At 42.6% G+C, this 23959-nt stretch overlaps 1 protein-coding gene across 34 annotated transcripts in view; it reads right to left on the bottom strand.

Annotated features, from left to right (window-relative positions):
• Positions 1-23959, bottom strand: part of DOCK9 (dedicator of cytokinesis 9) — a 244954-nt gene that overhangs the window by 36735 nt on the left and 184260 nt on the right. For 10 of the 34 annotated variants that reach the window (XM_036458427.2, XM_045588760.1, XM_036458413.2 and 7 more), the window contains exons 28-38: positions 23648-23794; positions 23338-23421; positions 22594-22705; positions 18879-19057; positions 18560-18673; positions 16324-16444; positions 11763-11896; positions 9638-9752; positions 7666-7732; positions 6241-6288; positions 3314-3450 (exon numbers count right to left, since the gene is read on the bottom strand). In XM_036458427.2, coding sequence (XP_036314320.1) covers positions 3314-3450; positions 6241-6288; positions 7666-7732; positions 9638-9752; positions 11763-11896; positions 16324-16444; positions 18560-18673; positions 18879-19057; positions 22594-22705; positions 23338-23421; positions 23648-23794 — 1258 coding nt within the window. Of the gene's footprint in view, positions 1-2711; positions 2756-3313; positions 3451-6240; positions 6289-7665; positions 7733-9637; positions 9753-11762; positions 11897-16323; positions 16445-18559; positions 18674-18878; positions 19058-22248; positions 22291-22593; positions 22706-23337; positions 23422-23647; positions 23795-23959 lie in introns of all 34 variants that reach the window. The other 24 variants (XM_045588757.1, XM_045588755.1, XM_036458415.2 and 21 more) reach the window with 5 other exon arrangements.

The raw sequence follows: 23959 nt of genomic DNA on the forward strand, positions 1-23959 counted from the left end.
GGGAATGTGAATTAGCATGAAAATTAATTTAATATATTCCTCGAATACTGTAGAACATCAAAATAAATACAAAGTTTTCTTTCTTTCTTTTTTTTTTGTGCAGATGCATCACTTATTTGCAAACATGTTTCATGTCATTTCCCTCTCATTACCTGGTTTATATAAAATATTCTACAGACTGCCATCACGCTCAACTTGTCACCTGGCACAAATCTCTTCTACTGACACACACTGAGTGCACTTTACAGTAAACCGGTCAATGTCTTCATGTTGTAAACATTTACCTTTCATGTACCTGGGTAATGACCCAAACATGCCTCTTGGAATGTTTTTAAAAGTTAAAACAATTGTCCACGAGAGGATTTGCCATTTTCATTATATTCTCTTAAAACCCAAGAGTAAAGTTAAGTCCCTGCTAGAGTGACATGTGTAGTGCCTCTGATGTCTTTTCTTATGTTCTAGCAATGGGTGATAGGAAGGTATAATTTGGCACTATTGGACTAAGTTTCTACAGACCTTTGCTGCTCCCTGCTGGTCATGCTGAGGGCTGACAAAACCTTTCCTACTAGGACAGAAGAGCAAATAAATATAGGAGTAGAGGGGGACTTTTCCTATTTTGATTCTTCTCTAAAATAAATTCATTTTACACTCTGGCATCCTAGAAAATATCTCACAGAAAATACCTACATTATATTGATTGGCCTAACAGAAAGTACTATATTCATTGTTAAATAAGATTTTTTAAAAAAAGAGACATATATGGCTATAAATTTCCCATAAAATGCCTCGGTACAGATGTAAACAATCATGTGTGTACATATACATATACATGATCATACACATGCACATGTATACATATGGTACACATTCCCTTCTCTGTGGTTTTTGGCCGACTTAAAGATTTGAATCTCAAAATGCTAAAAAGGGAAGGGCGAAAGCCACCCAAATGCATATAATCAGAATTAGAGCTATCACGAAGACTGACTCCCCGGGGAAGATGCAAGGACTATGAGACGTCAGGACCACTTGGGAATGAGCAGGAACTGTAGGAACACAGGCGAAAGGTATTGGGAAGGCAGAAGAAGAAACTGATTGAGGATTAGTGGCCCTGAAAACGGACTAAAGAAAAACACTCCAGGATGGAGGAGGAGAAAGGCAAGAAGGCCAGGCTCTCTGAGGGCATCAGGAAGGCAGAACGGAGATCAACCGTGCTAACAATGTGGCTTTTGGCAACAGAACCAGCCAGCTGTCTCTCTCCTCCAGTTCAAGCCACCACCGCCAAGTCCATCCATCGTGGGAGGAGCTGCTGCACATCGTGGTGGATTGGTTATTCGACTGTTGGTCTCTTATTTTTGTTTGTCTTCTGCGTTTCCTAAATGGTTATCTTTAGTCTGTTTATGATTCTTTTAAAAAAATGTGTTAATGGTTAAATATTTATGTCAACTGACAGGGAGGCAGTCCCTGTGTTATAACTGGTCTGGGCTAAGGCCTTGGAGCAGGTCCTGAAGCTCAGTGGAACTTTAATTTCTGTGTTTTAACTAGGAAATGAAAATCGAAAATAACAAAACTCCCTGTTTTGTTCGTTTCAATCCCTCATCTGCAGAGCTAGGGAAGCCCTAACCGTCACGATATTAGACAATCAAGGACGGCAGATGTAGCTGTGTCGCTAATGCCCTCTTGACAGCTCAGTCAGAACTCAGCACTAGCGTTTGCAAGCTACCAATGCAGTATGTGGCAGACACAATACTGGTTTAAATTAAGCCTAGAATGTTATAGAGATAATGCCCATTACATTTAATGTGGTTGGGGAGGAGGAATGGGAAGCTGCTGTGTTTTGATTCCTCAGCTTTCTTACTTTGACCTACAGCTGATCCTGAAACAATACAGGTTTGAGCTGCATGGGTCCACTTAAAGAAAGATTCTTTTCCCCCAATAAGCACTGTAAATGCATTTTCTCTTAGGATTCTCTTAATAACATGATTTTCTCTGGGTAACTTATTGTAAGAATATAGTATATACTATATAAAATATGTGTTAATCAATTGTTTGTGTTACCAGTAAGTTTCCCAGTCAACCATAAACTATTAGTAGTTAAATTTCGGCGGAGTCAAAACTTCTAGGAGGATTTTTGACTGTGAGGGTGATTGTGCTTTTGGCTCCCAAGTTGTTCAAGGGTCAGCTGAATTATCAATGTGACGTGATGGGAATATTGTCTTTACTCCTGGCCTACATTAAGAAAGAGGTATGGAAGTCACAGTGAATGGAATTCTTATGATTAGAAATGATGAGGAGATATTAATAACCATGTATTAAAGACATTACTTAAAATGAGCACAAACATGGTCTAGATAGAACAATAACTAGCTACGTCATGCTTTGGAGGAAAGATGGAACAATTCAGAGGACACACCACTAATGAAATTGGTATTTATCATACATGATCATATTAGTTTTCAAAGTGCTGCATGGTTGATATATTTTAGGTTTTCTGCTTTGAGAAACCCTTAAGAAAATGAAATACTTAAATTTTAGGAACAGCACATCCCCTCTGGTGAGTGAAAAAAAAGTCAAAAATATGGGCCCACGTTTTGGCAGAGTCTCTACTGTGAAGTTAGAAAGCACCAAAGTTAGGAAGGCAAGATGAACGAAAGGTCTCGGTTTGCAAGTGAAGCAGCCTTTGGAAAGCAGACTTCAACCTGATTAAATCTTACCATTGTCTACAGAAATTCCAAGCACACTTGATATCTTTCTCACACTGAAAACACAGAAAAAGTCACTTTGTTATTGGCTTTTCCACACCCTCGCAAATTGATTCACCGGCTTTATGGTTTCACAGCAGTTAAACATACATTCTAAGCTGGAATGCCAGAATGTGGACGCTGATCAATTACATGCATGGGATCAGGGCAAAGGACGTCTGTCCCAGATGTTCTCAGACATGGCGGGATAGAGGATTGGGGGACAAAGGGGGAGATCAATGATAAATTGGCGACAGGCAATGAATCCGAATATTAAATTAAAAATATCATAGAACGTTTGGCTATCGAGCCTGCCAAATTTCGTTTTAAGCACACAATCGGAGAGGTTGGGGCCAAGGGTCTAGCATTTTTGGGGCTGGTGCCGTAGTTGACCGTGGTCCACATTATGTCATTCTCCACCGAGAAGGGCACTGCGCCTTGAGCTCTTCATCCTACTTGTTCTGAGCTGGAAGAAAAGTCAGGTTGGTGATGTGGTGTGGTGTGGCCTGGGGCTCTCCCCTCTGAGTTGTCACATGAGATGGCTGGCTGTTACGATGGTATGTCATGGGACTTACTGTGGTTAAAAGTGAGAGAGTTATCCAGGCTGCCCAGCTGCTGCAATCTGGCATGCATCATTCCTGTTCTGTTATGGGAAACAGGCAATGTCTGAGACTTTCGATCATGAACTATGGGTCCCAACCCTTCCTGGTTCCTGCAACATGAGTGAAATGGGATAGAAGCAAAAGTTAGACTTGTTACACTGCAGAGAGACCGGGAGCGTTAGTGAGGCGAGGACACAGCGAAGAGCAGACAGGCCACGTGAGAACCAAGCACAGAGAGCCTGTCCGTGAGCCAGAGACACACAGAGCTCACAGCAAAGCACCGATGAGGACGGAGAAGCGAAAACCAAGCCAAAGCAGAGAACTTTCCAGTTTTAGAAAGTACTTTAGTGATGCTACTTAAAAAGAAAAAATGGAGCCCAGCCAGTATGGCTCAGTGGTTGAGCATCGACCATGGAGCAAGAGGTCACCGGTTTGATTCCCAGTAAGGGGCGTACAGGAGGCAGCTGGTGGTGTTTCTCTCTTCTTGGTGTTTCTCTCTCTCCCTCTCCCTTCCTGTCTCTCTCTCTCTAAAAAAATCAAAAACAAAACAAAACACACATTAAAAATATTTTTAAAAAAGAAAAAAAAATTGAGCTTCAGCCCAACATGGTGCTAAAGTTAGCATTCTGACAACTGCCAAAACACCACAAATCTTTTTGAATTATATATGCTATAGCGGAAAAAAAAAACAAAAAAAACTTTTAAATCAAAGCATTGGAAGAAACAGAGAACAAGCATGCGATGGGAAAGATTATATGAAGCGGTTTTAACACCTTTATTCTTACCCAGGCAGGAAGGAGAAGAGCCACACACTTTGTTAAACTTGTCAGCAGTCAAGTAAAGAAAATAGAAAAGTGATCTGGGTTAGCAATCAAACAGCTGGATTCCTGTTGTGTACCACCACCACCAAAGCAGATGGAAATGAGACCGGTGCTGGAATGACGCCTGTCCCCAGCCCTTAGCCAGCCGTCTCCCTCATTGTGTTATCGTGTGGAGGAGAACAGGGCATGCATGGGAGATCATCGGGCAGCATGCTGCTGGGTGATTTCAAGGTGACCCAATGAGAAGGCGCAGTACTCATCAAACCAGGCCACCGTGAACGGCAAACACTGATGATGTTCAAATCATGGCTCAGAATCGTTTTCCCATGCAGCAGACACCGTGGTGATTTTTTTACAAAGCATGGCAGCGTGTCTTTCCACAGAGCACCTAAAAAGCACCACCTCCCAGCCCGCCACTATCACCTGCTCATCCATTTTTAAGATGGTCAAAAGATGCATACTTTTCTATGCAAATATATACAAGGTATTTATGAAGTTGGGTGATTTTCTCTTGAAAAAACCAAATGTGTAGCCACTGAAAAATAAGTTAACAGTTTCACAAAACCCAATTTTAAAATATTTTGTTGGGGCAGAAAAATGTCAGCTTCTCACATTCACCATGTTCGACTCTGAGGCATTTTATTCTATTTTGCACATTTTCCTAACGCCGTCTTGTGACGTAGGTGACAGTTAGTGCGGGAAGGGTGGGAAGCTGGCCTGGTTCAGTGCCTTTTTGTTCACTGCCCATCTCCATGGGACAGTCAGAGGGGATATACTGCATATGGATACCTTGTGTATACTTGCATTTGGTACTCAAAATCTCAAATGTAAAAATTACTGTTATGATAAAAATAAAATAATTAAGATTAGAGAACTTTAAATATCAACCTATTTCTATTAAAAATAGAAAATATTAATAGGAGGAAAGCATAAAATATTCTCTCTAAATTTGGTCTTTTTAAAAGAAAACATAGACTTTTACTTAACATAAAATGTAATTCTGAAAATTTCTCAACTATCCCAAAAGAATAACAATATTAACATAAAAAGCAAAATTTTCATGCAGACAGAAAATATTAAAAATATCATTGCTATAAAACAAAATTATAGGTAAGAAAGAAAAAAATCTCAATTACTACTAAATTTTAAAGATTTTCTTAAAACAAATGTTTACTGATAACTAAACTTTTAAAAACAAAAGCATTATAACAATATGATATTTAGACCAGGACCCCATAAATACATTATCACAGAATACACAGCATGGACTAAAACACAGACACACCGAATGGCAACAGGGCAGGGGTAAGAACCTGGCAACAACAAGGTGTGCTCCGGGGAAACACTCCAAAGAAGGAGCTGCCGGGTACCCGTCAGCAATGAGCTTCTAGCTCTCCTCAAACTCAATGCAGAACCAAGAGTTTATTGCGGGACGGGGCAGTGTGGGTTTATGATACTCCACAAAAGGTCTGGTTGGGTAAAAACAAAGGGCACGGGGTAGCTTACTTAGAAGCAGAGGAGAAAAGGCTCAATTTTAGAGTTTTTGTGCAAGTCCAAACACATTTAAGATGGACTGAAAACATTCTCTCATTAAGAAAAAAGGAATGCGGTTAGAGAGAAATTAGTATCTTTGTAGTTGAAAGACGGAATGGTTAAAAAAAAAAAAAAAGAAGACCTTTGAAAGTAAAACAGGGAAAGAGAAATAACTGGGGAAGGAGAAAAGAGCCAGAAGACACATAAAGAGGAAGTGGGAGAGGAGGAAAAGGAGACAGAAGGAATAGGACACGAGGGAGAATTTGGAAGCAAGGCTAGAAGTGTAGGAACAGGCCATAAAGGAGGATCTTTCCAAGAGACATGCATGAGGAAAACGAAACAGAAGGACTGTAGGCGAAAGATGCAAACAGATTTGATGGTAGCAATCCAAAAACCTGCCAACTGTCTTCATGGCTGTTTATGAGAATCCCAACTGCCAATCACCACAGATGACAATGCCCACACATTCAGATCCAAGTAACAAAAAACAAAAAACAAAAAAACAAAAAAATGACATAATACTTGAAGCTGAAACCCCCACAGTACCTGGCTATATATCGCTTCCCCATGTACTGGAACTGGTGCAAGCAGACTCTGCAGACAGGATGAAAGATTATCAGGAAAACATGAAAATAAAATTATTTTCAATGCATTGTTTGATTTAAGCCCATCAGCAATAACACATTCAACAAATTCTTACTAGTCCCTTACTTCAGGTGTGTCAGAAATTCTCTGGAAGGCCCCTCTAAACCAAGATAAAACTTCTAACCTGCAAAGGAGGCCCCATATTACGCTGCTGCCAGAATTGTGGTGGGCAGTGAAAGCCACTCAGAAGAAAGGCTTAGGACCCCTAGGATTGTCCATCCACTCAGGGTTCAGATGCTGACCCCAGGTGGTGTGCCTTAGAGAACACCATGGAAACTGTATGCCCTACTGCACTGCACTGAGTGGCTTATCCGTCCTCATTCAAATCCAGGTAAGGAGCTCTCTCTTTTAAGTAAATAGACTGGCCCCTTACAGACATTGTTTTTGGTTTTGTTTTAATATACCCATAATATTGATTTTTTTTAAACAAGCATATATTTAACAAGAGTCAGTTAACATAATGTCCAGTAAGTTCTTCTGATATTGAATTTCATCTTACCAAGTGACTACTCCCACCTTTAATCATTAGAGAGAACAGTCATGAGACTATAAACCAAACGCCCAAAGCTCAGAGCACCATAGGGTTCCAACTGAGTTTGTGCAAATTCATTTGGTGGCGAATCAGGACCCCACTAACCGACATAAAACTACTTATACGTATGATTTACCCAATGACTGTGAATAAGGAGAGAACTGCAGACATAATGTTTTACTGCGGAAACAGTAATGTGTTTGACTGTGGGGTGTTGCCTGAGACCCTGCTGAGATCTTATGGAGTTTACTCTATATGCAAATTTTTCAAAAGTCCAAAAAAATTCTGAATTTGGAAAATCATTTGGCCTAGCAGTTTTGGATAATGGATTGTGGATTCGTGTAATGATCTTAAAGAAAATCAGAAACTTAGACTAAAGAGAAAAAATGAGATAACATATGTAATATGTAAAATTTTACTTATCATACATTTAAAAAATTATAGCAATTTTTCTATCTCAGTTTCTGCATCTATTTGAGCTAAGTTAGACTCAACTTATTGCAGCATCCACCCACCTCAGCTAATACATTTTCTATTATTTTATTAAAATGGCTTATACATAAGAGTACTAGTAGTTGACTCTTATAACAGCCACATATCTAATAATTTAAGGTTGGTCATTGACCACTGGGTCATAAGCTCCTGAGAATAGGTGCTGGGATCAGGTCCAGGAGAAATAGCTTAAGAGTATGGATGTGAATATCTGCATTCCTGGTTCAACTACACAGTATTCTTCACACCTTTTCACTGGCTAGGAAAAGTCAAGAGGCAATTAACAAAACAAAACTACTCACTCAGATATTGTAAAAAAGTCCATAAGTTCAGATGTTGAAGCCTTGTTCCAATACGTAAACAAAGCATCTAGAAAGTAAACATTTATCGGGTCAGAATCATGATATGCATTCTGTACATTGAGATGGGATGAGATCTCAGAATGGAGGCCTCCAAATGCTGCCCCCTTTTACAGCTAATCAGAGGACCAACTACAGTGACCAATCTATAATGGATAACACATACAACGGGCTTATTCAATCTAAAGAAGCTACGTTTGAACCTTGAAGCCTAATTTCTTCGTACATCATCTAGTGTTATCCTATGTAATAAAAGGCTAATATGCTAAGTGTCTGGTCGTCTGGTTGGCCATTCAACCAATCAAAGTGTAATATGCTAAAGATACACTAAGGCTGCTCAATCACTCGCTGTGATGTGCACTGATCACCAGGGGGCAGAAAACTGACTGGTCGACCTGTGGCTATGATGTGCCACCAGAGGGCAGACACTCCAACCAGTAGGTTAGCTTGCTGCTGGGGTCAGGCGATCGATCGGGACTGAGAGAGCTGGGCTCAACATGCTCTAGAGCCCTCCTGTGGTCTCTCCCCAGCTAGCCAACCTCCTGCTTGGCCCCGATGGTGCACTGGTCAGGTCACTCGGCCTGGCCTGCACTCTCTTGTAATCCAGGATCCCTCGGGGGATGTCAGAGAGCTGGTTTTGGTCCAATGGCAGAACGACCAGTTGCTATGATATACACTAATATATACGCAGATGCTCAGCGCAGAAGCTGGGCTCATAGTGGTGAGCACAGTCGAGGTGGCAGGAGCTTTTCAGTCAGACATCCCCTGAGGGCTCTTGGACTGCAAGAGGGCACAGGCTGGGCTGAGGGGACCACCCACTGTCCACTGAATGCACAAATTTTGTGCATCAGCCCTCCACACACACACAAATGGAAGCCTGCAAACTACACTACACTCAATGTTTTGTCCTTTGAGTTTGAATTCAACAATATGGCAAATTGACCATCACCCCAACACACAAGATGGCTGCCCCCATGTGGACACGATATGGCCACCATAAGATGGCCAGCAGGGGAGAGTAGGTGGGAGGGACCAGGCCTGCAAGGGAGAACAGTTGGGTGACCAGGCTGGCAGAGGAGGAAAGTTGGGGGAGGAGGGGAGGAACAAGCCTGGAGAGAAGGGCAGTTAGGGGTGACCAGGCCTGCAGGGGAGGGCAGTTAGGGGCAATCAGGCTGGCAGAGGAGCAGTTAGGCATCAATAAGGCTGGCAGGAGAGTGGTTAGGGGGTGATCAGGCTGACAGGCAGAAGCGGTTAGGGGCAATCAAGAAGGCAGGCAGGCGAGCAGTTGGTAGCCAGCAGTCCTGGATCCAACTGGGATCGAACCTAAATGGGTAGTTGGACATCTCTCAAGGGGTCCCAGATTGGAGAGGGTGCAGACTGGGCTGAGGGACATCCTCCCCCGCCCACCCAGTGCATGAATTTCGTGCATTGGGCCTCTAGTATTTTAATAACACGATGTGCTTCTGGTAGAGCCAGCAATGTCACACACTCTACATGGAAGAGATGCTGAGGTTCCCCAACACCGCATTTTCTCATTCAAGAGACAGACTAATCAGGTTGTGCAAGTTGCCAGTACGTTTGTTTAGACAATGACATTTAAAACAAAATAAAAAAGCTGCTTTGCTTTTCTGCGGCTGCCTCCTCTACTTAAGACTGTCGGTCTGAGTTCAATATAAATGTACAAAACAGTCCCATTCGCATTTTAGAACTCATTTTCTAGAATAAAATAATAAAAATACTTTTCCAAATGAAGACTTTTAATTCTGCTCCATTTAGAAAATCAACATGTGTTTCAAGCAAGGAAGAAAACTGTTTTAAATCCTTATATCCTTTCAAACCAATTACGATCTTTAGAAAAAAATAACCCAAACACTGAAACAAGGAAAGCACAGCAGACATCTCTGTTTTTACCTACCATCCGACATGCTTTTCAGGATGTAGAGGAAACACATCAGCAGGCTCTTAATCTCAGCCTGGTCCAGCTTGTCACAGCGAACCACGGCATTCCCCAAAGTACCACTCTGTTGGTGCTAAAGAAAGGAAAGACGGTGGGTGTTTCTCCTTCAACAGCAGGTAAGACAGAACGAGCTTCCCTTTTCTACCTTGGGAGAGAAAGGTCCTTAGAATGGAGCCCAGTCATCCCAACCGTAAGGTATCCAAAATGTGTCGACAAATAACAGGCGCCTCCCCCGAATACACACAAGTGCTGATCCACACAAGCTCTGGCTTGTCTCCTGCACACACTCTCCTAAGGGACAAGCCAGAGGCACCAGCCATTCCAACTGGATAACCATCGTTGAGTGACCAGCTTAGTTCTGAGATGCCAAGTAAAACCTCATGCAGAAAAGCAGGAATGATGATTCAGAAGACACTGCAAAACCAACCACATCCTCAGGAAAATGTCAGTGCCTGAGACAGCACAAGTCTGTGGTGCTGCTGAGTACCAGCCACAAAAGCCTGGGGCTGAGTTGCCGCCATTCAGTTAGATCATGGAGCACCCTTGGGGAAAACCATGGGCAGGTGCCCGACGGGACAAACGGGGGTCACCTCAGCACAGCACTGCCAAAGGCCCTAAACTGGTGAGGCCATTCCCTCATCAGCTTAGCTCAACACTGCAAACACCAGAAAGCTCAGGATGCAGGGCAAGGGCAGTTTTGCCACTAGACAGCAGGTTCCCAGGTTCAAAGGGGCGGGGGAGGGTTGTCACATAAAAAATAAATTATAAAAAAGAACGAGAATCGCATCTCACGATAAAAACACAGAAGATTTAAAAATCCTCCAAATTATATTTCCTATTGAAGTCAGGGAAATTTTTTTTTTGTCAAATGCCAAATCAGAAAGATCAGTGAAAAACTACCTCTCATTCAAGGTACTGGTGGGCAAGTGAAAAAAAAAAAAAAAATAAAGATAAACAAGTCTAATTCATAACATCCATGGATATTTGTAGTCAGGGAAGAAATACGGGAGCAGCTAGTGGCAAAACCGGGTGCAGATGCATCAGCTGGCCCACCCACTTCCTCAGAGCCGCTGGGAGGACCCGGTGCTTCCTGCAGCGGGAGGAAAGGTGCTGCGGGCAAGGTTTCCTCCGGCAGAGGCGGGATGGTGAGGAGGGAGAAATCCACAGTGACCCGGTGTCTCCTGGCTGCCTGGCCGCTCTCCTCCTCCTCCTCCTCCTCTTTGCCAGGGCTGCGTATGATGCAGGCAGAGTGCCTCCTGAGCAGCTTCTCCCTCTACACGCGAAGGCATGTCAGAGTCAAGGGAAAAGTTCGACAGGTCATGACACACCCCACACTGCCCTTATGGACCGTCATGTCAGTGCCAGCCACAGACGCAGGATGAGATGACGAAGCTGGTGCCGAGGAAGGATGTGTCCCAGGTTTCTGAGAGCTAGGAATACATCCCTACATGGTTCCCCTGGCTATTCAACGTATATGTGCTTGCTTATACCTTGAAATAACTTAAGACAGCCGTGGCCAAGTGACACCCACCTGTCATGGTTCCAGGTTTACATCCAAGCTTTATCCATTCCCACAAAGTTCCAAAAAGCCGGAGCCTTAGTCATTTTAAGACAGAAGGTTTAGTAGGAGGAAGGTCTGTTGGGCTGGAGTTGGGCAGTGTGAACAGAGTGATTTGAAATAAAGCCTTACCCCAGAATCACCTGTAGGATCGATTTTTCTTTCTGGGAGCTGGCTTTGTGTTTGGACAGCTGTGTTATAAATGGTGTTCTCCGGCATACAGACCACGGGGATTCTAAATGAGTGGCATTTCGATTTCCCTAGTTGTCCAACCTGCCAGAACCGCTCGCCAAACTGTAAACACTGCCCTAATTTGGCATTCTGGAAACAGGAAGCAGGGGGTTCCAGGGAATGGGCCCCATTCTTAGTTAGTACTCTGACGATCTACTCCAGATAAACTGAGATTTGTGTGTGTGTGTTTTGTTTTGTTTTAAAGGTCACACAATGAACACTAGAACATGAAGTAGGTTTACTCTGGGTTAAATGTATTTGTAATAAGAAACACATTATCTGAAAAGAAATTACCTTATCCAGGGAATTGCTTTTCTCGGTATTCCTTTCAGGAAAGCTGTTCCCTGAATCGGTGCTTATGAGGGATCCTCTCGAATCAGCATTTCTCACACTGTTGACGTTTGGAGTTGAAGTTGTATACGGAGAAGCTAAATGAGAATTAAGCAAGAACAAAGTTTAGATGAGACGGCACAAAGGACAGGTAAGCGCTAAACAAAGAAAAATTACTTTTACAGCACCTTTTTTTTTTCCTGTTAGGAATTTGGCTCAAGTGTTGGATTCAATCACCTATCAAGTATCAATAGATAAAAACTAACTTCAATCAGAAACATTCAGACATAGCTACCGATTCACTTACGAGGAATTACCTTTGATGGCGAAGACTAAAGGAGCACATACTATTTCAGAATGGGACAGAATGAAGACTTTATAAAAGATAAAACCACCTACAACTATTAAATAAATAAAAAAATTAAATTGTGCAGCACACCCACAGTATTCAAACTGTGTGCTGAGGTGCCCTAGAAAACTCAGAGCGGTGTCCTTGGATAGTTTACATGTTCAAGGAAAACACAATGATACTTGACATCTGTCGGAAACTGTAGTTTCAACATTAGATCATGCTACATTCCTTTTGATGATGTCATATATTTGTGAAGCAGGGTATTTTTGGCGGGTGCTCTGATAAAAAGCAAGTACTGGGCAAAAATCAATGTGGAACACAATGAGGAGGACTGTGAGCAACCTGATTCAAAACTGGAGAAGCTGGGCAGGGCCCAACAGACACACACATCGCATTAGTAAGAGTCGTGGTTATTAAAAACAATACAAATGGTTTTCTTTAAATTTATGTGTTTTTTTTTCAAATGTTTACTAAGCTGTTAGCATATAAGTACTTAGGTTACTTGGGCCTAAGTACTTAATAAACAGAACTATTAGATGTTTCTTTTGGCCTGAGGACCCCATGAAAAAATCACTGGGACAATGTGAGTGATGTGAACAGAGGATTTTTGGGAAGCTCTGCAATAAACAGTGACAAGCATACAGGAAATATAACTTGGACATAAAATTCGTGACATCCGGCTGTGACTAGTTTGGCTGGGAGAGCGTGGAAAGAGCGTTGGCCTGCGGACTGAAGGGTCCCGGACTCGATTCCGGTCAAGAGCAGGTAACTTGGTTGCAGGCCCATCCCCAGTAGGGGGTGTGCAGGAGGCAGCTGATTATTGTTTCTCTCTCATCGATGTTACTAACTCTTTATCCCTCTCCCTTCCTCTCTGTAAAAAATCAAAAAATATATAATTTTAAAAAATTCGTGACATCTATGAAAAAACAGCATTTGAAGGCAGAAATCAGCACCCAACATGGTGCTGTGCAATTTTTCAATGTGACTGATTGATTCCTGCTTAGATAAGATGTACGTAAACCACATACTTAAAAATGACTCTTAGTCTTGCACATTCTGTGCTGAACCAAAACGCACGCTTCCAACAGGAAGGCCTGGCTGGTTGTGCAGCGGCATGAGGAGACTGTTGGCACCACTCTAGCAAGCTGTCAGCACCATCTCCGATATCCAAGCTGAGGATGTCTCTACCTGACACCTCACAATGGGCTGGCCATTTCAGGTTTCAGCATGCAAATTAGCCGCCATGGACTCAGACACTTCTAAATTAACCCCTCCTCCGACCTAACACTCGGGTTTATCCACCCCCATCCCCAAAACTGATTCAGTGTATTAAAACCAAGAAAAGAAGAGCCAGAGGAATTAAAAAATGTAAGTGAAGGATGGAACATGTGAACCCCTGGCCACAGGTGGCTCCCCAGAATAGAAACCATGTGACTGATTATTGCAAGGAGCAGGTGAAAACCCTATGAAAAAGCTTTGAGCCTTTTTCTAGAGTGAGAGGGAAAAAACACACACATTATGACCAAATTACAATTATAGTCCTCCTGATATACTTAGGCTTCATATATAATGTAGAACACAGAACTCGGGGGAAAGAGGTCCTTAGTAAAACTAGGTCCTAAATTCTCAGAGTTTTAGGCTCAATTCCAAAACTCCCATCCTAATGTAAGGAAAACAGATGGAAATGCAATGAATCAAAATCAACATGCTTAGTAGAATTATGTTTCTCTATGTTATGTGTGTGTTTATACTTTATATCCTAGCCCAGTGCATAACCTTTAAAAATCTTAAACAAAATAAGTAAAATAAAAGAGGTGTAGTCCAACTCTCTCCCCTCGATACAGACATTCCAGTGCAATATACTGAGTAGGTGATAAAAGGAACCCTGAGCCTAAGAAGGTGTCCTTTTAAAATCTGAGTGCCTATATCCAGCAACAAATCAGTTTTAGAATTTTCACGCAGCATGTTTCAAAGACATCAACAAACTCTGCTGAAGGAGCAATTCTCAATATTCTTGGAAACAGGATTTCTTCTAAATGGAAAAGTAAAAAGAAAGTCTGCTCTCAAAGGATAGGCACTAGAACTAAAGTTAACTGCAAACTCCTTGACGACTAAAAGCAGAGCTGCTAGAGCTACCAGAAAACAACTAGTAAACCCAGTTCATAGGTGGGACTTCCCTGAAAGGCATTCCTTGGGAACAAGAATTTAAATCTTTAAAGATGGGGGGAGGGAGAGAGGTAAAGCCTGGATTTAAATAAGTCTGTTGTGGTGAATTCCTATGAAGAGTGGATTCAGGTCTTGAAATGCAAGAAAAAGGGAAAAGACACTAAATCAGTAACGTCACCATGAACACAGAGTACTGAAGGCCATTTATGCCATTTGAGTCATGCTGTAGACACCTAACGGTTCATCTTTGCATTCTCAGTGCATCCCAAACCTAACAAGGCGCATGGGGAACTGGAAAATAAAGTCAGAGTCACAGCAACACCTCATTCTAAACTGATCATCCCCACAGTTCCATGTAAGTGAAAGGTAGAACATAAATCCTATAGAGTACGGGTCAGGGAATTAAAATTTCAACACATTCATAGGCCCCAGGAAACAGAGTATACCACAAAGCATTAATAATGCTAAAGAACACTATGATTATTATAATAGTCCAATGTTAACACTATGTCTACTACACTAAGCACTGCACACATCGTATTAGCTCTTTATCCTTTGCCGTGACTGTTTTGGAGATGTGGACCCCGGGGAAAGAGACGAGAAATATTGCTTGTGGTAATTAGTGGAGTCTGGACCCAACACCACGTCTGTCTGAGTTAAAGCCACTTCTGAGAACCACTACAGATAAAACCTTCTGAAGGGAGTTCCTTCTCCAGCCTGGAGCAGCGGCTGGTGTGTGCGCAGAGCAAGGCAAAGACAGAGCAGAGGTCCCAGGAGAATGGCTGACGCAAACACTGTGCCAGGCTCTGCTCTGAGCACTGGGCGTGAATTAACTCATTTACTCTCTGATGCCAAATGAGGTAAGTATCCACCACCATCCTCGAAACCGATTCAGTGTATTGAAACCAAGAAAAGAAGAGCCAGAGGAATTAAAAAACGTAAGTGAAGGATGGAACATGTGAACCCCTGGCCACAGAATAGAAACCATGTGACTGATTTTCACAAGGAGCAGGACTATGAAAAAACATACATGAACATAAGTAAGAATAAGGATAGATTCCAACATTAATATGAGGTTTCCGTTTCTATATTCTGCCCAGTTTCATCACCTACACGAAATAGCATGTTAACAAGAACAACACACAATGAAAGGACATAAACTCAGAATGACCGACAGTCCTGCAAATCACTCAGCTAAAAGGACTTGCCCTTTATTCTGCCCTGAGAGTTAGCCCCATTACTGGGTGGCCTAAGCACTCTCCATGGCAAGACATTTCATTTATCCCAAGAGTGGTATAGGAAAAAGGGATAAAGACAGGCTAGGAATGTGTCTGCGACAATTCTGTGAAAACCTATATTTTTTGTGTGTATCATTTTCTTTGTGAAGGAGCTGGCCCAAAAGGGACCTAATCGTTCAGAATATTAACAAGTACATTTCTCAGGCATTTTCTTTTGGAGAAACTACTCCATTTGGATCCTGATTTATGCCATCTGTTTTCCTCCCCATGGGGGCTGCTCTTACGTTATTTCAGATAGAAATATATTCCAGGAAAGAAGATTTAGAAAACCACTTTCAGGATCGTTCTCTAGCCATAAACCACTCGCTCCTGCAGCAATTATTCTGTCACATTTCATCTAAATTTGCTAACGCTACAAATAAATCCTGCCACTCCTCTCACACGCACCTGCTAAGATTTTCCTTTTCTAAAAGCACAAACACTCCAATTTACAGGTTTAAAGTGATACATTAACTTATGCATTAACAAAAAGCTCAAGTGCACCAGATTCAGAACTCATGAGACGCTGGGAAGTCTCTTTCAGGGCAGGGGCGAGGGGGTTCTGTCATTAACTATCAAAACCAGGAAAACAATATTCAAAGCAAAAAAAAAAAAAAAAAATTGCAGACTTCAGAGTCCTAATCTGAAAGCTCATGAATGCCTGGATTACCAGGAAAAGACACCTTCGGAACCAAACCAGAGGGAAGCCCAGGAGAGAGCCGGGCATTACCGATGCCAGAGATGGCGCCAAAGAGATCTTTGTGCAGGTTGTTGTCCAAGGTGTTTCCAGACTTCTGTGGTGTCACCAGCGGGTTCACAGCAGGCACCGTGAGGGACTCCTCTTTCACAGTCTGCCAAAGGGGAGAAAGAGAAGAAAGAGTCAAAGACGATTTAAAAAGAGTCACCAGCCGAAACGGGTTTGGCTCAGTGGATAGAGCGTCGGCCTGCAGACTGAAAGGTCCCGGGTTCGATTCTGGTCAAGGGCATGTACATTGGTTGCGGGCACATCTCCTGTGGGGGGTGAGCAGAAGGCAGCTGGTCGATGTTTCCCTCTCATCGATGTTTCTAGCTCTCTATCCCTTCCCTTCCTCTCTGTGAAAAAATCAATAAAAATATTAGGAAGAAGAAAAAAAAGAGTCACCAGCTGATCTTGAAAGTGTGAGGGTAGTGTTAGAACAAGACAGCACAGCCTGACAAGTGACATGTGCCCGAGGGGGAGGAGCACCACATGGGACCGAGAGGGAGGGGAGTGGCCGGTGGACCAGAGAAAGAGCAGGGGGAAGGGAGCACAGACTATTTCATGGGGGACGAGGGGCAGAGAAGTCTTGGCCCACAGAGTCATTTCTCTCCCCAGAAGGTCTGGCACCTTCCCCGTGTTCCAGAGAGCTCTGACGCCTAAAAGTTCTTTGCATTATTTGGTACCTTCTTTCCTTCAGAAAAAGCCTCGTGTGCTCTTTCCAACGGGAACACTGGTCTTTCTCTCATTGTTGGAAACCCTCCCACATGAGAACAGGGATGAACAGAAGCACCAGCGAGACGCTTCTGCAAGCTCGCAGCTGCAGGTGCATCCTTATGGGAGAAACGATGTTAACGCTGAAGTGAGGTCACCCAGGGATTTTACTGTCTCCAAGCCACGGAGAGACCCGTGTTCCTTTTTCTCAGGACTGAAGCATTACAGAAAGGGTAGCATTATGCTCCAAATTACTTATTCCAATTAGCAATGGTTTAGAGAGTGCACCTGTGAAATATAGTTTGTATAGATAGGGTGATAGCGTGGTGCAGTTTATGTGAGGACAGTGGAAGCTGAAGCCCTTCCGAATTACAAAAAACATTCTATAAGTACGGCTCTTCCCAGGGCATCATTATTGAAATGTATTCGGAGGTGAGGAGTAAAAAAAATGCAACAATGTACCACTATTTGGGGAAAAGGGACAGAAAGAGCAAAAGAAACTGCCCAAGTGTACACTAGATGGCAAAGTGGCAAGATTAACATCTGAGCTGGTTCACGGGTCCAGAATGAAGAGGAAAAGGAAATTGCTGAACTCTGCCCAAATGAATGGCAGGTGGTTTCCAATGAAGAAGTTTTGAGATAATTTCTGGGATCACCCTTCAGTCAACTTAATCTCCAATCTACAGATTTAAAATGATAAATTAACACTTTTAAACAAATAGACAAAGATAATATAAATTAAGGTGGTCAGTTCTGGACAGTGGGGCCTGGCTCTCTGACATCCGGCTTGACTTTCTGATTTTGTGGACAGAGACTTTAGCCCAAAGAGGTGGCTTTTCAAAGACTGCCTTGTATGTTACAATCAGAACTGGACTAGCCCTGAGCTTTCATACCACACGGGTTCAAACTATGCCTTTTCTTTTTTTTAACCTCCCTCCTCTATAAAGATTTGTTGACAACACAAAAAAAGATCCTGATGTTTTTACAAGATATCAGGGCTGTAAGAACTAAGTACTGTGCATTATTATTGTTTTAGTGGCAAAAAGAGAGAACAGGTATGTACTGGGTTGAACTGGGTCACTCCCAAGTTCCTATCTATCCAGAACCTTGGACTGTGATCTTATTTGGAAGTGTAATTACTATTTAAGGCGAGATGAGGTCCTGAAATAGTGTTCTTGTAAGAAAAGGAGAGGACACCTGGCACCAGAGGCTCAGACACACCAGGGAGAAGGTCACGGAAAGATGGGGGCTGAGACCAGAATGATGAGGCCACAAAGCAAAAGGCCACGAGGATTTCAGGAACCAGCAGACGCTAAAAGGGAGGCAGGGCACAGACTCTCCACCCAGAGAGTCTCCACAGGAACCACCCTTGCTGATACTGTGATTTTGGACGTATGGCCTCCTGACTGTGAGAGAGTAAATTTCTGTTGTTTGGGGCCACCCAGTTGGTGGCACTCTGTCAGGGAAGCCACAGGACACAGCTGCCGGCTGTGCCTATGTGACTATGCTTACGTACACTGCCAGGGTTCACGGGGAACGGAGACACCTCTCTCACGTTGATTCGCTGGACGTTTTCAATCAGCAGACCAAACAGAGGCAGGTAGAGAGTGGCTATCCGTGCTTGATGGCTCTGAAACAAAGACACACGGCACACGTTTAACACCCCCAGGTCTGAGCCGGCACTAAAGGCCGCCAGGACATTGTACTGCACCTACAGGGAAAAGGCTTAATGCTGTGGCACTGATTTTATTATATAACTGGTTACTTTTTTTTTATAGGACTTCACATACAGGGCATTTATCAACTTATGTTTTCTTCCTCCGGGAACCGCTCACCCTGGAAGCGTATCTGTCATCAAATGAATGCTTTATCAGCAGGTTCTTGAGCACGCCGATGGCGATCAGCCGGACCTCCCGGAACTCCTGGAGGGCGGCCCCCACCTCCCTCAGCAACAGGCCCACCAAGAAGTGGTTTCTGCAGAACTCATCGGTCAGTGCGTAGTCGAGCTGGAGATCTGAAATGAGGACAGAAGCTGCTTTAGTTAGCGAGAATGTGCTGCTCTTTGAATCAAATAAAAATCAAACCCCACCCTCTACACTCAGCCCAGTCTGGGTGTGGCTTCCAATGGGAAAAGCTGGATTGTCTAAATCACTGCTCTACTCCCCAACACCCAGGGCTCTTAAACGAAAACAAAATTTAAATACAGACAATTGCACTGGATTTTTATTTCCAAGCATATGACATCTATATAATTCAGTAAGCGAATAGCTTTAGTGCCAATTTTTATCATATAGAACAACATATATTAAGTTACAAATATAATTTTGTTACTGACATAAGGTAAACAAGTTATTATGCCAATTGATAGTATTACACAAGAGTGGTCTATGGATAACAAACATGTAATTAAAGAAAGAATAAATATATATGGTTTATTTAAATGTTCTTTACTGAATGATAAATGAGTTTATTTACCCATTCCCTAAGCATTAATGCCTATATATGCCCATTAAAATCCAATGTGTTTAAAATGAACAAGTTAGTATATAACCTATATATTTTACAATCACTAAATGAAAAACTTACTTAATGCAGGATTTAAAAAATATATTCTTAATACTTCTGCACCTTTAGAGGTGAATAAACTAAAACAAAAGGGACAAAACACCAGCCCAGACTCATAAATCATCAGCAGGCTAAATGACAACACTAAAGCTGGTCTGGAACAGAGACAGAAGCAAAGTGAAATCTGCTCAGAGAGGGCAAATAAAAGCAGCCAAGCATCACTCAGAAGCTGACACACACCTTTTCAGTAAGCTGCAGTGGGATTTTAATTCTCATCCTTAATCCATTATTAGAGGAAAATCTATTGACCCCGTCTTTGACTTTAGTTCATATGAGTTACTCCTAAACCTAAAACCTATCCAAAATATTAATACTAACCCAAGCCCTAGGAAACCCTTTAGCAGAAGCAAGAGAAAGATTGCTTGTCTTTCCAGAGTAATCATGTCCACTCTTTACATTAAGCCCCATATATCCAAATGACAGCTCCCAGCTTACATTCACATAAACCTCTTAGAAGAAATCTATAGGTTGTTTGTGTGTGCATGCGTGCATGCGTTTGTGTGTGTGTGTGTACACGTGAGCATGAGGCTGTGAGAAAGGGGAGAAAGAAAAAACACCCATTCCTGTCAATGTAAGGTAAACTACCGATAGGTGACCCACACCTATCTGCCTGGGCAGTCGCTCTTGTCACCAAATACCCAGCATTCCACTATGAGTCTGTGCCCATCTGCTGAGTGGTCTCCACTCATTGAAGGGTTTCCACTTTGCTCAGTTCTGCAGGATAAGCAATTGGACCTGCTGGGCCAGAGTGAGAGGCAGGCATCAGAATACCAACCACTGGGTCTAAAGAGCTTTCCTCAGCATCCTGACAGGGGAAAGGAAAAAAACAGTCACGGTCCTCAAGTCCAGGGGGGCTGGCAACAGACTGTGAGGTGAGGGAGGGTGTGAGGAGGCTTGAAGTGCAGGATGGAGAGTCATTAATCACAGTTGGGATGCTGGGAGGGGGTGAGGAGGGGACCTGGCAGGCACCATGTAGGGGGTGCTGAGTGACTGGGGAGGACGATGAGGACTCCCTCAGGGAGGTGGCTATTTGAGGTGGAGGGCTTGTCGGGGGTAGTAGGCATGTCACGGTTGAGGAGCTGGGAGTAGCAAGTGTGTCTGAAATATGGGACAAGTGGGAAGTGAGACCAGACAGCTGGCGGGGTGGGATGCTAAGTAACTGGCTGCTACCTCGGCCCAGCATGTTTTCCCCAGGGGTCTGCACGGCCCCCTCACTTTCATCAGATTACCATTTCCTGGTCACCCTATCCCAAATGTCAACCTGTTTCACACCCCCTTTTCTTGCATTGTTTTTCTCTCCTTAGCAATTATCACTCTCTAACATTCTCTATATAAATCTTCCTTAGGTAAAACAGCCAGGGAATATCATCCTCGTGTGGATGAAAAAGGGGTTCTACGGAAAGTAACCTCACATGGTGATCTGATCACAAATTCCCAACTGGGCAGGTCATGGTGGGTAGTGATACCCTGGGCATATCACTATCTTATTAAAAGGTTTATCTTTATCCTAAGCAAGACCAATTGTTTGTTGTGCATCTAGATTACATTCCTTCACAATAAGAGTAACTACCCTCAAAAAAGCACAGATTCTTGTTAACTGTCCTATAGTCTCATCCCCACCTTGCTTTCTCCCACCTTCACGGAATCTTCTTTAGGTTCCCTTCTTAATAATTCAAAATGCATAAAGGAAGCTGCTGACTTCCATTCCAAGAAGTGTTTGCGGTCCTGCTTTCTGGCAATGGTCATCAGTTTGGTTCAAATAAAATCTTACAAAAATTCTTCACAGGTTCAGACATTTTTACATGGACGCTTGTCCACAACTCTATCCTGAGGCTAAACATAGTTGGTGCTGGGTAAACATTTGGTGAACCCCTGAGTGGCCAACTCTAGGGACACAATCCCTCTTCTCATTCCTTCGAAATCAGCCCGAGTCTGTTTGGGGGGAAGATATTTATGTCTCTGAATGAATGCCTTTGTGTATTCCTCTCTGAATTTCAGAGTCAGTCCATTTAGGTGTTATTAATAGCTTGGTGGCATCCTTCTACTTTCTTCTTTCCTTTAGCATAAATAACCCTGAGCACATACAGGCACCGAACCCAGTCAAGATCCCCCCACAGACCTGGCAGGCTGCATTGATTTACTCAATGAAGATAAAGAAATCAATGTGAGCTGAACTGAAAGAGGATACAGGAAAGTGAGTACAGACCCAACATGCAAACGTAAAAGCATGTGGAAAGCCATGTGGCTTGTGACTTCGGCTACTGCCACCACTAAGGACAAGGTCTGTGAAAACGATGGGATAATACACTTTTGGAGTGAGCAAGCTCTTTGTTTGACTTCTTAAAGAAACCCCCCAGAGGACCCAGGAACAAAAAAGCAAGATGCCTCCCTGGGATGTTACAGCAATGTCTTAGCGACAGTGAGAAGACGTTCATGGTTTACCATGAGTTTAAGAACTGACCGAAGTGTATGAGAAATGCCTGGATGAACAGCCTGTGCAAGCATTTCAGCAACCACTTGCATTCTTTATCTATTAAAGGAGGAAAATGCAAGACAGCAAGCGTCACACCCCACACCTACCTACAGGAATGTCATTTGACTCCACAGCTGGTGAAAGAAAAGCTAATTCATGAGAAAAAAGGACAAGTGAAACAAATAAAAATAAACTGCAGTGAGTAAAATGGATTTCTAGTGTTTAAGCAAAGGAATGTCTCAATGAAAAAGAGTTACCATGATCTGTAGTCTAGTAAATTTGTGGAAGAGTAAGTTCCCATAGAAAATTTTACCAATATTTAAAAAATGGGAATTTAGCTAGAAAAAAATACTTTTTTAAATTCTAATGTCATGTTGGATTCAATTCTCTCATCATATTAAAAATAAATGATTCTCATAGTGAAAAATAAATAAATATACAGGTAAGATTACCTTGGTATCTTTGAATCCTGCCTTTTCCAAAGGGCATTGGTAAATTCAATGGGATATAGTGTTCATGATTGCACACCACACGGAGAAACTCAAACTTGTATTCAAAGAGGGTCTGCAGGGAAAAAATATATGTTTAGTCCTAAGTTAATACCTCACTGGATACTTTATCCAGCATCCTAAAAAACCTGTAAGAATAACAGACCCAGTCTTTAGCTTCTTGACCTTCTTGGAACAGCAAGCTCTGTGCTATTTTAGATTTCAGAATGACTGCAGAGATTTGTTTGAAAATTGAGAACACATTTCATTAAATGATGTTCTCCACCGACTTTTAGGGCATTTATGATTTATGTTCCTCCTACTAAAATAGCATTTCAGTCAGTTTACAGTTATAGACACAGACTGAATACAATAAAAAAGCTGAGTGAGGGAAAGGCCGAGGCCACTTCTATTACCTTGCTAAATAAACTGTGACTCGCAACACGCATACTTTCAGTTTTGCAGTTGAGAAGTCATTCCAGGTGTTTATGAGAAAATCAAATAGATATCTTTATTTCATATTTGGAGTTCCCATGTCCCTAATATCTCAAACATTAATGCAAACGAGTACTAGTTAGTATCTTCAAGAGGGGAGTGAGTCGTGCCTCTGGGACTGAAAGAAAATTCTGATGTGAACCAAGAGAAATAGGCGAGTCTCTGGAAGTGAGTCAGCGAGAAAAAAAGAACAGGGTGTAGCACACACACTACCTTCGGGTCTCCAGGAGCAAAGCAGCTGGTGTAGTTGTTGATCTGCTTAAAGACAAAGCCCCGGTCCATGAAGGTGAAACATCTCTGTGGACAAAACAACCCATAACGTTAAGCATTTAGGCCCAAACTTTTTGGAAAGTTGAGTTTGGGTTCTAATCTGTCTTTACTGTTAATACGTCTATCCTTCAGCATACAAACATGCCATTGACCCTGACTGAGCAACTAACTGTGGACTACTACACACTGGTTACTCCTCCAGAAAGGACATCCCAGTCACTTAGCAGGCACCCCCTCGCCTGGCGCTCCCCACCTTGATGAAGACAGCCAGGCTATGATTCGCATTCTTGGATGCTTCTGGGTTATCTCGAAATTTCTGAGTGATATGTGGCATCAGCATATTCACAACGGTTTCCACTGCATGATGATAGGATGCAGGAAATCTCTGGTTTCGCAATACCTGGAAAGAATTTAGAGCGAGCACTTATTAGTTTTTAAGTTGCAACCCTTTGGGGGAAATATCCCCTCCATGAATCCACTTAGATAATACAGCATTCTAATCTTATTTACCTGAAATTAGATAAAATGAGTTATTCTTTCTTCTCTCAAGGCACTGTACAAGTAT

Source organism: Pipistrellus kuhlii, unplaced genomic scaffold, assembly GCF_014108245.1.
Source record: "Pipistrellus kuhlii isolate mPipKuh1 unplaced genomic scaffold, mPipKuh1.p scaffold_m20_p_3, whole genome shotgun sequence".
NCBI lineage: Eukaryota > Metazoa > Chordata > Mammalia > Chiroptera > Vespertilionidae > Pipistrellus > Pipistrellus kuhlii.